The following is a 13,457-nucleotide window of genomic DNA, read 5'->3' as shown; positions in this document are numbered from 1 at the left end:
CTGTATTCTGTCCCCACAACTCTACTGAAATTACTTTTACTAAGACCATTTTAAGGTGTCTTAACTGACAAAGTCCAATGGCTACATCTTTCCTATTAATCTCTGTGGCATTTGGCATACAGACTCCCTTAACCACTCTTCTCTGTGTAAGCTCTCCTGGTTCTCTCTTTGTCCTTCTTACTCTCTCTCTCTCTCGACAACTCCTAAAATATTTAAATTCCTCAAGATATACTCTCCTTCCATTCTTGCCCCACTCTCTTTGGGTGACATCTCCATGCCTATGGGTTACTTTTCCACAAATCCTAACATATTTATTTCCAATCTAGCTGTTTTGAGCTCTAGACTCATATCTAACGGCCTACTAATACTTGTACTTGGATGTTCTGATGGCCAACTCAATTCAGTAATTACAAACCAAACATTCTTCTCAAAACAATCTATTCCTTTTCCTGAATTCCCTCTAAGAGAATAGTCAAATCAACCTCAGAGTGGATCCAGACTACTTTTTCTACATATACAAGTAAGTTTAATTCATTCAACGTCTTTTAGATCTGCCAACTTCTCTCCATCCCCACAGCCAATGCCCACACTGACTTTTGCTTAGGTTTTTTAGTAACACTCTAACTGTTCTCTACTATGGCCCTTCCCTTCTGGCTTACCAGCTACAGGATAAATTCCAAGATTTTAGCAAGGCACACAAAGTCATAATGAACTGGCCCCTATCTAACGCTCATCTCCTATCCTCCACCCTTCATGGGCTACATCCTAACTTCTTATGCACTACAGTAATAGATTCATGTCTTTTTTACATCTTCTGCTTGGACTACCCTTTGTTCCCACTTACCTGCTGGTCACATACTTAATCTGGATTCCGATGAATAAGTATCTTTTCTTCTGTGAGACCATCCCTGAATCCTCTAGAATTGACTCATTGCTGCTCTCCTTTTTGTCTCATCATTGTACACTCAATACTTTCATTAGTGTGCTTCTTACAATGGTACAGAAATTCTCAAAGTATGGTCACTGAGACCATTTCAAGGGATCTGCAAGGTCAGAAATATGCTCACAACAACACTAAGATGTTATTCTTTCTCTCTCTTTCTTTCAAAAATGTATGTTGGGAGTTTTCTAGAGACTACACGACAAGTGATATCCGAACATACTGAATGCAGAAGCAGATGAGAATCTGGCTATCTTCTGTTAAGCCAGACATTAAAGATTTGCAAAACCAATGACACTCTCACTAATATTTTTTGTCTAGTTGTTTTCCATAAAAATGTGTTAACATCTAATAGTTGTACTCTTTTTTAACCAATAATAAACACTTGAATTTTTTTCTGTTTTAATTTCTGATATTGTAAATATCAACTGATACACTTACATACTAAAAACCTCTTCAGGATTCCTAATTATGTTGAAGAGTATCAAGGGGTCCTGAGAGCAAAACACTGCAGACACAATAGTAATTAGTTAAGAGTCTTCATAAAGATTTAGACCTTGCCTTAACCACTCATTGTTTTATTCCAAGGGTCATAGGAAAGACACATAACACAACAGGAATCTCATATAAGGTTTGTTGGATAAAATGAATAAATTAATGAAGTCAATCTCCTTATGATTCATCACATTTGGTATATTAAAGTACATTTGGGAGAACTTCTGTCTATGGTGGAGTGACGATACTGGCAACTTATCTCCCCAAAAAACAATAATATATCTGGACAAAATTGTCAACAACCATTTCAAGGCTCTAGAAATTGAACAAAAGCAAACAACAAATTGAGAAGCATTTTCTTCAAGAAAAACTGCTAAACTATGGATAAGAACAATGAGCGTCTTTGGCATTCTTGCCTGGGGTTGCTTTCATTTCCTGGCCACTGCTTAGTTTGCACGAAGTGCTACCAGGGTGGGGTTGGCAATGAAAGCCAGCATCTTTGCTGCCAGAGAGTGTCGACCTGAATTGGTGTACAGGGCCAAAAACCCACACCCAGCCACACTGTTGATAAAAATAGCAAACAGGGAAGGAAATGAATGGGGGGGGGACATAGTTCTATTAGCCTAAGGTTGTGGTTCTGCTGCAGGGGAGCAGAAGCTGGTGGATAAGCCAGAAGTTTAACAGGGAAATTGCAGTAATGACAGAGCCATAAAGGGTGTTGGATGAGACTGCCACACATCTGGCTGACAGGAAAGCTATGTAAACGCGTGGGGAAGACCTGAGAAGGACTAAGCTCTCCATATATATATATTCTTCACTGACTGGAAGATTGCGTGTATATGCAGGGGAGATCTGAGAGGGTCCAAGCTCTCTACACACTCTTAGTTGACTAGGAGGCTGCACACAAGGAAAGGGAAGACCTGGGTGAGCCCAGCAGAAAGTAAATGCCAGATCTGAAAAATGCCTGAATGCTGAATGCACTCCCCAACACACACATAAGTCTGTCAGCCGAAGGTGGACATGATATTTGAGCACAACTTCTGATCAATCAGTGGCTGGTGACTAATCTATGTAGACACAGGGGCAACCCTCAGGGAGTAAGACTAAAAAAGAAAAAGAAAAAAATGGACACCAGTTGTTGTGACAAATTCCACAGATAAACTCCTGATATTTTACTAAAAACAAAAAAATCTAGCAAAAATTAAAACTTTCAGGTGGAAAATAATGAGAATCCAGAGCTGGTACAATATATGACCTAAATTGTCCAGTTTCCAATAAAAATTAAGGCATACAAAAGAGCAAGAAAAAAAGTATTCAATACAAACATCTCTGAGTGGGCCCAGATACTAGATTTGATAAAGACTATAAAGCAGCTACTATAAAGAAAGGAATAAATAAAACAATGTTTAAAGAACTAAAGTAAGACAACAATGACTTATTAAATAGAGAATATCAATAAAGAAAAATTACAAAAAGAGCCAAATGGAAATACTAGATTTGAAAAGTAGAGTAACTGACAATGTACTACATACATTCAACAGCAGATGTGAGATGGCACACATACACAAAAAGGAAGCAGTAAATTCAACATTCCAAATTTCACGAAAACCATTAATCACAGATCCAAGAAGCTCATCAAATCCCTAGTGGGATAAACACAAAGGGATCCTAAACACATTACACTCTAACTGCTTTAAGACAAAAGAGAGAGCAGCAATGAAAAAAAAAAATTCATCACCACAAGAGCACAATACAATTAACAGCTGACTTCTCATCAGAAACAGTTAAAGAAGGAAAAAAGTGAGATGACATACAGTCGTCTCTCAGTATCCATGGGGGATTGGATCCAGGAATCCCCCTGGATACCAAAATCCATGAACTCCCACAGATACCAAAATGCATGAATGCTCAAAGCCTCATATAAAATGGCACAGTACAATGAATACAGTCGGCCTCCACATCTGTGGATGAAAAACCTGCAGACACAGAAGCCTCACTGTATTCAATCTACTAAAAGAAAAAAGTCAACTAAGAATTGTCCATCCAAAAAAACTATCATTTAAAAATAAAAGCCATCACAAAAGACCACATATTATATAACTCAATTTACATAAAATATCCAGAATAGGCAAATCTATAGAGACAGAAAGTGAATTAGCGGCTGCCTAGGGCTGTGGGGGCTGGGGACAGACTAGGAAGTGACTACTAATGGGTAAACAGAGTCTTTTTTTGGGTGAAAATGTTCTAAAATTGATGGTGATGACTGCACAATTCTGGATATAGACTAAAAACTAGTGAATTGTACACTTTAATTGAGAAAATTGTACAATATGTGAATTATATCTCAATAAAGCTGTTTTTAAAAAATGGCAATATCAAGCTATCTCTAGATCAATGAAGACTGAGAGAAATCACGACTAAAGATCTGTCTTCAGTAAATACTAAGGAAAATTCTTACAGACAGTAAGGAAACGACACCAGACAGTAACTAGAATCCATGAAAGGAAATTAAGAGTGCCAAAACTGATAAATTTGTATGTAAAAACAAAGAACTGTATAAATATATATTTCTCTTCTCTTCTTTCTTTAAAAGATAAGATTGTATAAAACAATAATTATAACATTCTGTTGTTGGGTTAATAATAAATGAAGTTGTAATCTATATTATGTAGACAGCACAAAGGAAGGGGAGGAAATAGAGCTATACTGGAGCAAAGTTGCTCTATTTTACTGGAATTAAGTCAATATTAAGCTGTAATAATAGGATACACATTATAATCTCTAGATCAACATTTTAAGATTATAATTTAAGAAACATAGTTTAATAAAATCAGAGAAATTTAAGTAGTAACTGAAAAATATTTAAAACAAAAAAGGCAGCATAGATGGGAGAGAAACAAAAAACACATGAAACATATAAGAACAAAGAACAAAATGGCAGATACAAATCCAACCTTATCAATAACTATGTTAAATGTGAGTGGAGTAAATGCTGCATTCAAAAGACGGGGATTGCCAATGCAATCAGGCAAGAAAAAGAAATAAAAGTATCCACACTGGAAAAGAAGTAAAATTATCTTTATCATAAATGACATGATCCCGTATGTAGAAATTCCTAAGGTATCCACAAACTTTTAGAACCAATAAATGAGTTCAGTAAGGTTGCAGGATACAAGTTCACTATATAAAAATCAATTGTATTTCTATACACTAGCAATGAAAAATCCAAAATGAAATTATCCACAAAAGCATCCAAAATAATAAAATATGAATAGTTTAATGACAGAAGCGCAAGATTTGTACACTGAAAACTACAAAGCATCACTCAGGGAAACTGAAGATATAAATAAACAGAGACATTCTGTGGTGATGGACTGCAAGACATATTATTAAGATGGCAATTCTGTTCAAAGTAATCTATAGATTCAATGTACAGATTCAATGAAATTCCTATCAAAATCCCAGCTGGCTTTTTTGCAGAAACTGACAAGCTAATCCTAAAATTTACATGGAAAGGCAAAGGACCCTGAATAGCAAAAACAATTTTTGAAAAGAACAAAGTTTGAAAACTTCCACTTCCTGATTTTGAAAGCCGATTTGGGGTTTCCTGGGGGTTAGAGTGGGAATAAGGACTGACTACAAATGGGCATGAGGATCTTTTAATAATGATGGAAATGGTCTAAACTGGATTGTGATAATGGTTGCATAACTATAAATTTACTAAATAATCACTGAATTGTACACTGAATGAGTAAATGTAATGGTACATAAATTATACCTCAATAAAGTTGTTAAAAGATTTGCATACAAATGTTCACAGCAGCTTTATTTATATTAGCCCCAAACTGGAAACATTTCAGATGACCTTCAACAAGAAAATGGCTTAGGGGAAAAAAAAGACTTAAAACAAAAAGAAAGAAAAATTCCAAGATAATGTGTAAAACTAACTAGATAAAGGAGAGGCTAGGGATAGTGAGATCAGTTAGGAGAAAACTGCAGAACTCTAAATGAAGCTTTTCAGGGTCTAAATTAAATAGGAATGAAGAAGGATAGACGTAAAAAGACAGAATCACAAGTCATTGGCAATGACTAATAATAAACAACAAAAACTGTTAACATTTATTGAGCACTTACGATGTACAAAGCATTGTATATAAGCACAATACTTATGTCATTTCACTGTCACAGCAATTCTATAAAGCACTACTGTCCTACATTCCAGAGACAGACACTGAGGTTGGGAAAGTTATATAAATTTATCCAAGGTTATATACATGGAAAACAGAACAGCTACTGTGTACGTGTGTTTTGCTACCAGGGGTCAGGGGATGGGGGAAGAAATGCCAAATGACTGAGGTCTTAGACTTTCCCCCCCCTTTTTAATGATTATTTAAGTAATTGTGTTATCTTAGGGAATGAAAAACAATCTTATCCCCAGGAATCCAAATTATTTCTAAAGGGCTTAGAGAAATGATTTGGATTTATCTGGCATCTATACTGCTTTTTATTTTATGAGTAATTATTAAAAATACAAAATCAGCGAGTCTTTTTCCCAGTTCCAAGAGTCAACAAATCTTTAGTATAATCACATACCTTTCTTCCATACGGTTTTTCTACCATATTGCTGTCACTGTCAGAATTTTCACTCTGAACTGGTTTAGTGAACCCAGATTTGGGCATCTTATAGCTATTCAGCTAGCTTCTTATCAGTCTTCTCATCCTGGATCTGTAAAGAATGGATACATTATAAGGGTTATTTGTATACATACACAATAAGACCTACTTAAAGTCTGAGCCACAGTTAGTGCAATTTGGTTTTTTCTATGTCTCTATAAGATAATTTTCTCAGAGAGGCTATCCTAGCTTAAAATAAGTTTTCACTTAACAATTTAAGCTTCTAATTAAAGTTCTCTTGTTAAAGTCCATTCAACTTGTCACTGAAAAGAAGAAAAGAAAACTACTTTTATATTTCTTCCTACCTTCTCCAGACTAATATCCAGTTTTCTTGGTACCAGAAGCAGTCAAAGTGGAAGCAGTGGCAAAGGGTTTGTCATTCCAGCATGGCTCTAGAGATAGGAGCTCCTAATAGATTCTCTGGTATTACTGCATTGGTCTGGAAGTTATTTCTGAAGACTCCACCAAGAACCCAACAGGTTTGATTAGTAATCTTACAATACTTTATTTTAAATTAACTTAAATTAAATTTATTAAAACTTTCCTCCTTAAAATCCCTGGGGTGGTTTATTTTCCTTCACTGAACTCCCAGACATCCCCAAGGCATTCAGTCACTTCATCAACCTATTCATTGATTTAATCCTTATCATACTGTACTGTAATTATCACTTCATGTATCATTCTCTTTTCAATTTGTTCAGCCTTCTGTCTCCTGCTCTATAAGCTGATTTAATAGGTCAAGGACCCTCTTAGAAGCTTACACTTATGTACAAGGTTACACTTGAGAGATGCAGAAAAAATTCCAAGAAGGGTGTTTTACATATAAAAGGAGAAGCCATGAAGCTAGACCTGTGTTGTTGTCTGATGACCTACTACCTACGTGTGGTTGCTGAAAGTTAAATCAATTAAAATTAAAGTGCAGATATACATTTCTATTATCACAGAAAGCTCTATTGCACAGCACTGGGCTAGAGTGAGGCTGCTGGCCAACAGGAGCATGACTTGGCCACGACAAGCAGAATGACTGACAAGCATAATTTTAACTATTTCATGCTATCAGTTCTCTATAAATGCGTATCATAGGTCTAACTAAGCTACATTCTAGTACCTATGTGAATTATTAAAACTCAGAAGAGAGTTGAAGAGAGGATTAGTAAAATTTTCTTATGTTCTTCAAATTGTTCTATTAGTGCTTTAAAATTTATTTGGTTTCTATAGAAACAAAACCAAAAATCCCTTAAATGAACTGAGTTAATTTGTAAATTATCAAAACTAGATTAAATTAATCTAGATATAGCCAAATTAGAGTATATTCTAACACAAAAAAACTGCCAGAGTTCAAACAGTTCAAATACTTCATTTTATAGAAACAAGCTTGAAGAAATAAACTTTTATAACACTACACACAAGAGGCAGAGTTTACCCTGGCATCATTCAATTGTTTCAACTATTCCATATAACAGAATCATTTAAACACAGCACTGTCCCCAAAGCTAGCCCTGTGTAAAGCTTACAGAGTTAAAAGTTATAAGTCATATATAAACGGAAAAGTCTTGACTCAAAGGTAAAACTGAGTTGCGTATTATCAACAGGCATTAGCCTAGGCAAGATTACGAAGAGAAAGCAGTATCTCCTTTGTAGATCATGCAAAGCAAGCTAATGGTGAACGAAGGAGCGTCATGAATATTTTTTGAGAAAATTACACATGGCAATAATATTGTACTAATAGATTATATGTTTAAAAAGCTTATATTATTTTCCAATAACTTTACTGGAAAAATTTCAGCACTAGCAATAAAAATCACAATTAGATTCCAAAAATATTACTTCAATCAACAAATATTAAGCATTTAAGATACAGTTAGGTTCTGGGTGCACGATATATATTGTAATCACTAGAGCAACCACTATACAAACTATACAAAGAGATAATCAAAACACATCAGGTAAATGAAAATGGAATATTTTTAAATGTACAAATAACCCAATAGAAGGCAGACAAAGGAAAATGGGAGGAATGAAAAACAGATGGAAAAAACAAAACAATAATAAAATGATAGGCCTAATTCAAACATATCAATAATTACATGAATGCAAATGGTTTAAACACACCCATTAGAAGCCAAAGATTGTCAGAAGGAGGGGAAAAAATGACCAAACTATACGCTACTAACAAGAAGTTCACTTCAAGTATAATGATATAGGTAGGTTAAAAGTAAGAGAGTAGAAAAAGATATGCCATGTAAGCATTAATCAAAGGAAAGCTGGAGTGACTATATTAACATCAGACAAAATAGATCTCACAGCAAAGAGGGACATTACATATTACATACTGATAAAAGGGTCAGTTCACCAAATGTGTATGCAACTAGCAACAGAGCTTCAAAATACAGGAAGTAAAAACTGACAAAACTGACAGGAGAAATAGACAAATTCATAATTACAGTTGGAGGCTTGAACTACTCTCTTAGAAAATCAACAAGGATACGAAAGAATTGAAAAATGTCATTGATTTGAATCGACTGGATCTAACTGACATTATAATCTGCCCAACAATAGAAAACTCATTCTTTTCAAGGGCACACAGAATATTCACCAAGATAGGCCACATCATGGATCATAAACAAATGTTAATAAATTTAAAATAATTAAAATCACACAAAGTTTGTTCCCACCCAATAAAGAAATTAAACCAGAATCATTTAGAGAAAGGTAACAGGTATATATCCAAATTAAAAAATAAAGAAAAATAAAACCGGCGGCGCAGCCGTTAAGTGCACACGCTCTGCTTCAGCAGCCTGGGGTTCACAGGTTTGGATCCTGGTGTGCACTGACGCATCGCTTGTCAAGACATGCTGTGGCGGCGTCCCATATAAAGTAGAGAAAGATAGGCACGGATGTTAGCCCAGGGCCAATCTTCCTCGGCCAAAAGAGGATTGGCACCAAATGTTAGCTCAGGGCTAATCTTCCTCACAAAAATAAATAAATAAATTTAAAAAAATAAAGAAAAATCAATGAAACTAAAAACTAGTTCTTTCAAAAGATCAATAAATCTCTGTTTTTAGTGCCATCAAGTTGACTCTGACTCCTAGCAACTCTGTGTATAGCAGAGAGCAGAACCCTGTCCAGTCTTTCTGTGCCATCCTCTCCCCTTCCGGCGCTATATCAGACAATGCTCTGCTGTTATTCATAGGGTTTTCATGGTCAATTTTTTCAGAAGTGGGTGGCCAGGTCCTTCTTCCTAATCTGTCCTAGTCTGGAAGCTCTGCTGAAACTTGTCCACCATGGGTGACCCTGCTGGTATTTGAAATACTGGTGGCATAGCATTCAGCATCACAGCAACATGCAGCCACCACAGTATGACAACTGACAAGTGGTGTGGTTCCCTGACCAGGAAACAAACTCGGGCCATGGCGGTCAGAGCACCGAATCTTAACTGGACCACAGGGCTGGCTAATAAATCTTTAGCCAGACCTATTAGAAATAAAAGAGAGAAGATTTACATAACCAAAATCAACACTGAAAAGGGAATATCACTACAGATCCTATAAACACATAAAGGATAATAAGGGAATATTATAAACAACTTTATACACACAAATTCAACAAATTAAATGAAATAGACAAATTCCTTGAAAGGTACACACTACCAAAGCTCACTGAAGAAAACATAATGTCAATAGCTCAATATTTATTAAAGAAATTGATTTTATATTTAAAATCGAAGAAAACTCCAGGCCTAGATGGCTTCCAAAATAAATTGTATAAAACATGTAAGGAAAAATAATGCCAATTCTATACAAACTCTCCTGAAACAGGAAAGAGGCAGGAACATATTTTATGAGGCCATCAATACCCTGATAGCAAAACCAGAGTAAGTCTTTCACAAGAAAACTACAGACCAATATACCTCATGATCAGACACAAAAATCGTCAACAAAATATTAGCAAATCAAATCCAACTAAATATAAAAAGGATAAACACATCATGTCCAAGTGGGATTTATCCCAGGAATTCAACGCCAGCTTCATGTTTGAAAATCAATCTATGTAATTCACTGTATTAACAGACTAAAAGCAAAAAAAAAAAAAAAAAAAAAAAAAAAAGAGCATTTCAACAGATACAGAGAAAGCATTTTATAAAATTTAATGCTCACTGATGACAAACTCTCAGCAAACTAGTAATAAAACAGAACTTGAATGCCTTCTTTCTCTCTTAAGATCAACAATGAGGCAAAGACGTCTACTCTCATCACTTTTTCCCCCCAGCTTTATTGAGGCATAATTGACAAACGAAAATTGTATATATTTAAGGTGTACAATGTGAAGATTTGATATACGTATATACATTGTGAAATGATTACCACAATCAAGGTAATTAACACATCGATCACCTCACATAGCATTTCCTGTGTGTGTGGTAAGAACTTACGATCTACTCTTCGCAAATTTCTAGTATACAATATAGTATTATTAACTATAGTCGCCATGCTGTACATTACATCCTCAGAAATTATCTTATAACTGAAAGTTTGTACCTTTTGACCAACATCTCTCATTTCCCCCACTCCCTAGACCCTGGCAACCACCAGTCTACTTCCCAATTCTCTGAGTTCAACGTTTTTAGATACCACATACAAGTGAGATGACAGTATTTGTCTTGCTGTGTCTGGCTTATTTCATTAGCACAATTCCCTCCAGGTTCATCCATGTTGTCGCAAATGGCAGGGTTTCCCTTTTTTGTGGCCAAATAATATTCCATTGTAAACATATAGATATATACACACCACATTTTCTTTATTCATTCATCCATCAAGAGACACTTACGTTGATTCTGTATCTTGGCTACTGTGAATAACGCTGGAACAAACATGGGAGTACAAATTTCTCTTTGAGATACTGATTTCATTTCCTTTGGTATATACCCAGAAGAGGAACTGCTGGATCAGATGGCAGTTCTATTTTTAATTTTTTGAGGAACCTCCATATTGTTTTCCATCATGGCTGCACCAACTTACATTCCCACCAACAGTGTACAAGGGACTCTCTTCACCACACCCTCACCAAAACCTGCTGTCTCTTCCCTTTTTGGTAATGGCCATCCTTACAGGTGTGAGGTGATATCTCATTGTGGTTTTGATTCACATTTCCCTGATGATTAGTGATGTTGAGCACCTTTTCATATACTTGGCCATTTGTACGCCTTCTTTGGAAAAAAATCTGTTCCAGTCTTTTGCCCATTTTTTAATGGGGTTTTTTTTTTTTTTGCTCTGTAGTTGTATGAGTTCTTTGTATATTTTGGATATTAACCCCTTAGATGTATGGTTTGAAAATATTTTCTCCCATTCCACAGGTTGCTTTTTCATTTTGTTTCCTTTGCTGTGCAGAAGATTTTTAATCTGATGTGGTCCCACTTGTTTATTTCTGCTTTTCTTGCCTTTGCTTATGGTGTCATATCCATGAAATCAATGTTAAGGAGCTTTTTCCTCTATATTTTCTTGTAGGAATTTTATGGTTTTAGGTCTTATATTTAAGTCTTTAATCTATTTTAAGTTAATTTTTGTGTATGGTATAAGGGTCTACTTTCACTCTTTTGCATGTAGATAACCAGTTTTCCCAACACCATGTATTGAAAATACTCTCCCCTTTCCTCATTTTGTGTTCTTGATGCTCTTGTCAAAGATTAGTTGACCCTATATCCATAGGTTTATTTCTGGGCTCTCTATTCTGTGCCATTGGTCTGTGTGTCTGTTTTTATGCCCATACTATTCTGTTTTGATTACCATAGCTTTGTAAGACAGCTTGACATCCGCAAGTGTGACGCTTCCAGTTTTGTTCTTCTTTCTCAAGATTGCTTTGGCTGTTCAGAGTGTTTTGTGGTTCCATATGAATTTCAGGATTTTTTTTTTCCTATTCTGTGAAAAATGTCATTGGAATTTTGATAGAGATTGCTTTGAATCTGTAGATCGCTTTGGGTAGTATGGACATTTTAGTAATTCTTCCCTATCCATGAACACAGGATATCTTTCCAATTATTTCTGTCAATTTCTTTCATCAATGTCTCATACTTTTCAGTGTACAGATCTTTCACTTCCTTGGTTAAATTTATTCCTAAGTATTTTTTTCTTTTTGATACCATTGTAAATGGAATTTTTCTCTTCATTTCTTTTTCAGATAGTTCATTGTTGGTGTACACAAATGCAAATACTTTTTGTATGTTGATTTTGTATCTGGCAACTTTACTGAATTCATTTATTAGTTCTAGTAGTTTTTTGGTGGTCTTTAGAGTTTTTTTATATATAAGATCATGTCATCTGCAAACAGAGACAATTTAACTTCTTCCTTTCTGATGTGGATGTCTTTTATTTCTTTTTCTTGCCTAACTGCTCTGGCCAGGACTTCCAGTCCTATGTTGAATAGAAGTGGTGAGACTAGGCTCCCTTGTCCTGTTCCTGATCCTAGAGGAAAAGCTAAAGCTTTTCACTGCTGAGTACGATGTGACCTGTGGGCTTATTATATATGGCCATTATTATGTTAAGGTATGTTATTCCTATATCTAATTTGTTAAGAGTTTTTATCACGAAAGGATATTGAATTTTGCCAAATGCTTTTTCTGCATCTATTGAGATGATCTCGCCACTTCTATCCAAAATTGTACTTTACTGGTAGCCCTAACTAGTTCAATACGGCAAGAAAAATAAATAAAAGGTATGCAGCGTGGAAAAGTAGTAGTAAAACAGCTCTTATTTCCAGATGACATGATTGTCTATGTAGACAAAGGCAAGATATCTACAAAGAAGCTACTAGAACTTATAAGTAAGCATAGGAAGGACATAGGATACACATTCAACATACGAAAATTAATTTAATTTCTATATACTAGCAACAAATACAAACTGAAATTAAAAATACAACATACGACAGCATCAAAAACACTAAATTCTTAGGGATAAATATAACAAAATATGTGTAAAACCATCTAGTGACAAATATAAAACACTGCTGAAAGACAATAAAGACATAGATAAATGGAGAGATACTACGTTTACGGATTAGAAGACTCAGTATTGATGTCAATTCTCCCCAAATTTGTCTGAGAAGTCAATGCACTCCTAGTCAAAATCCCAGAATGCTTTTTTTTATAGAAACTGACAAAACGTTTCTAGAACATATATAACAATGCTAATGACCTAGAAAAGTCTAAATAATTCTGGGAAAAAACCAAATTCATGGACTCACGTTATCTGATTTCACTACTTACTATAAAGATACAGTAAGCAAGACACTGTTTAATGGAACAGAATGTAAAGTTTAGAAATAGACTTGTACACATATGACCAATTGATTT

General features: G+C 35.1%; 1 protein-coding gene across 4 annotated transcripts in view; it reads right to left on the bottom strand.

The window, feature by feature from the left end:
• ANKRD12 (ankyrin repeat domain 12) overlaps positions 1-13,457 on the bottom strand; it is a 124,679-nt gene that overhangs the window by 85,556 nt on the left and 25,666 nt on the right. For 3 of the 4 annotated variants that reach the window (XM_058556702.1, XM_058556705.1, XM_058556703.1), the window contains exon 2: positions 6,029-6,161. In XM_058556702.1, the coding sequence (XP_058412685.1) occupies positions 6,029-6,115 (87 nt within the window). In that variant the 5' untranslated portion in view covers positions 6,116-6,161. Of the gene's footprint in view, positions 1-6,028; positions 6,162-6,414; positions 7,314-13,457 lie in introns of those variants that run through there. The other variant, XM_058556704.1, reaches the window with a different exon arrangement.

This window comes from Diceros bicornis, chromosome 16 (assembly GCF_020826845.1).
Source record: "Diceros bicornis minor isolate mBicDic1 chromosome 16, mDicBic1.mat.cur, whole genome shotgun sequence".
NCBI lineage: Eukaryota > Metazoa > Chordata > Mammalia > Perissodactyla > Rhinocerotidae > Diceros > Diceros bicornis.
The sequence above is the reverse complement of the archived record's forward strand: the minus strand, read 5'-3'. Positions and strand labels throughout refer to the sequence as shown.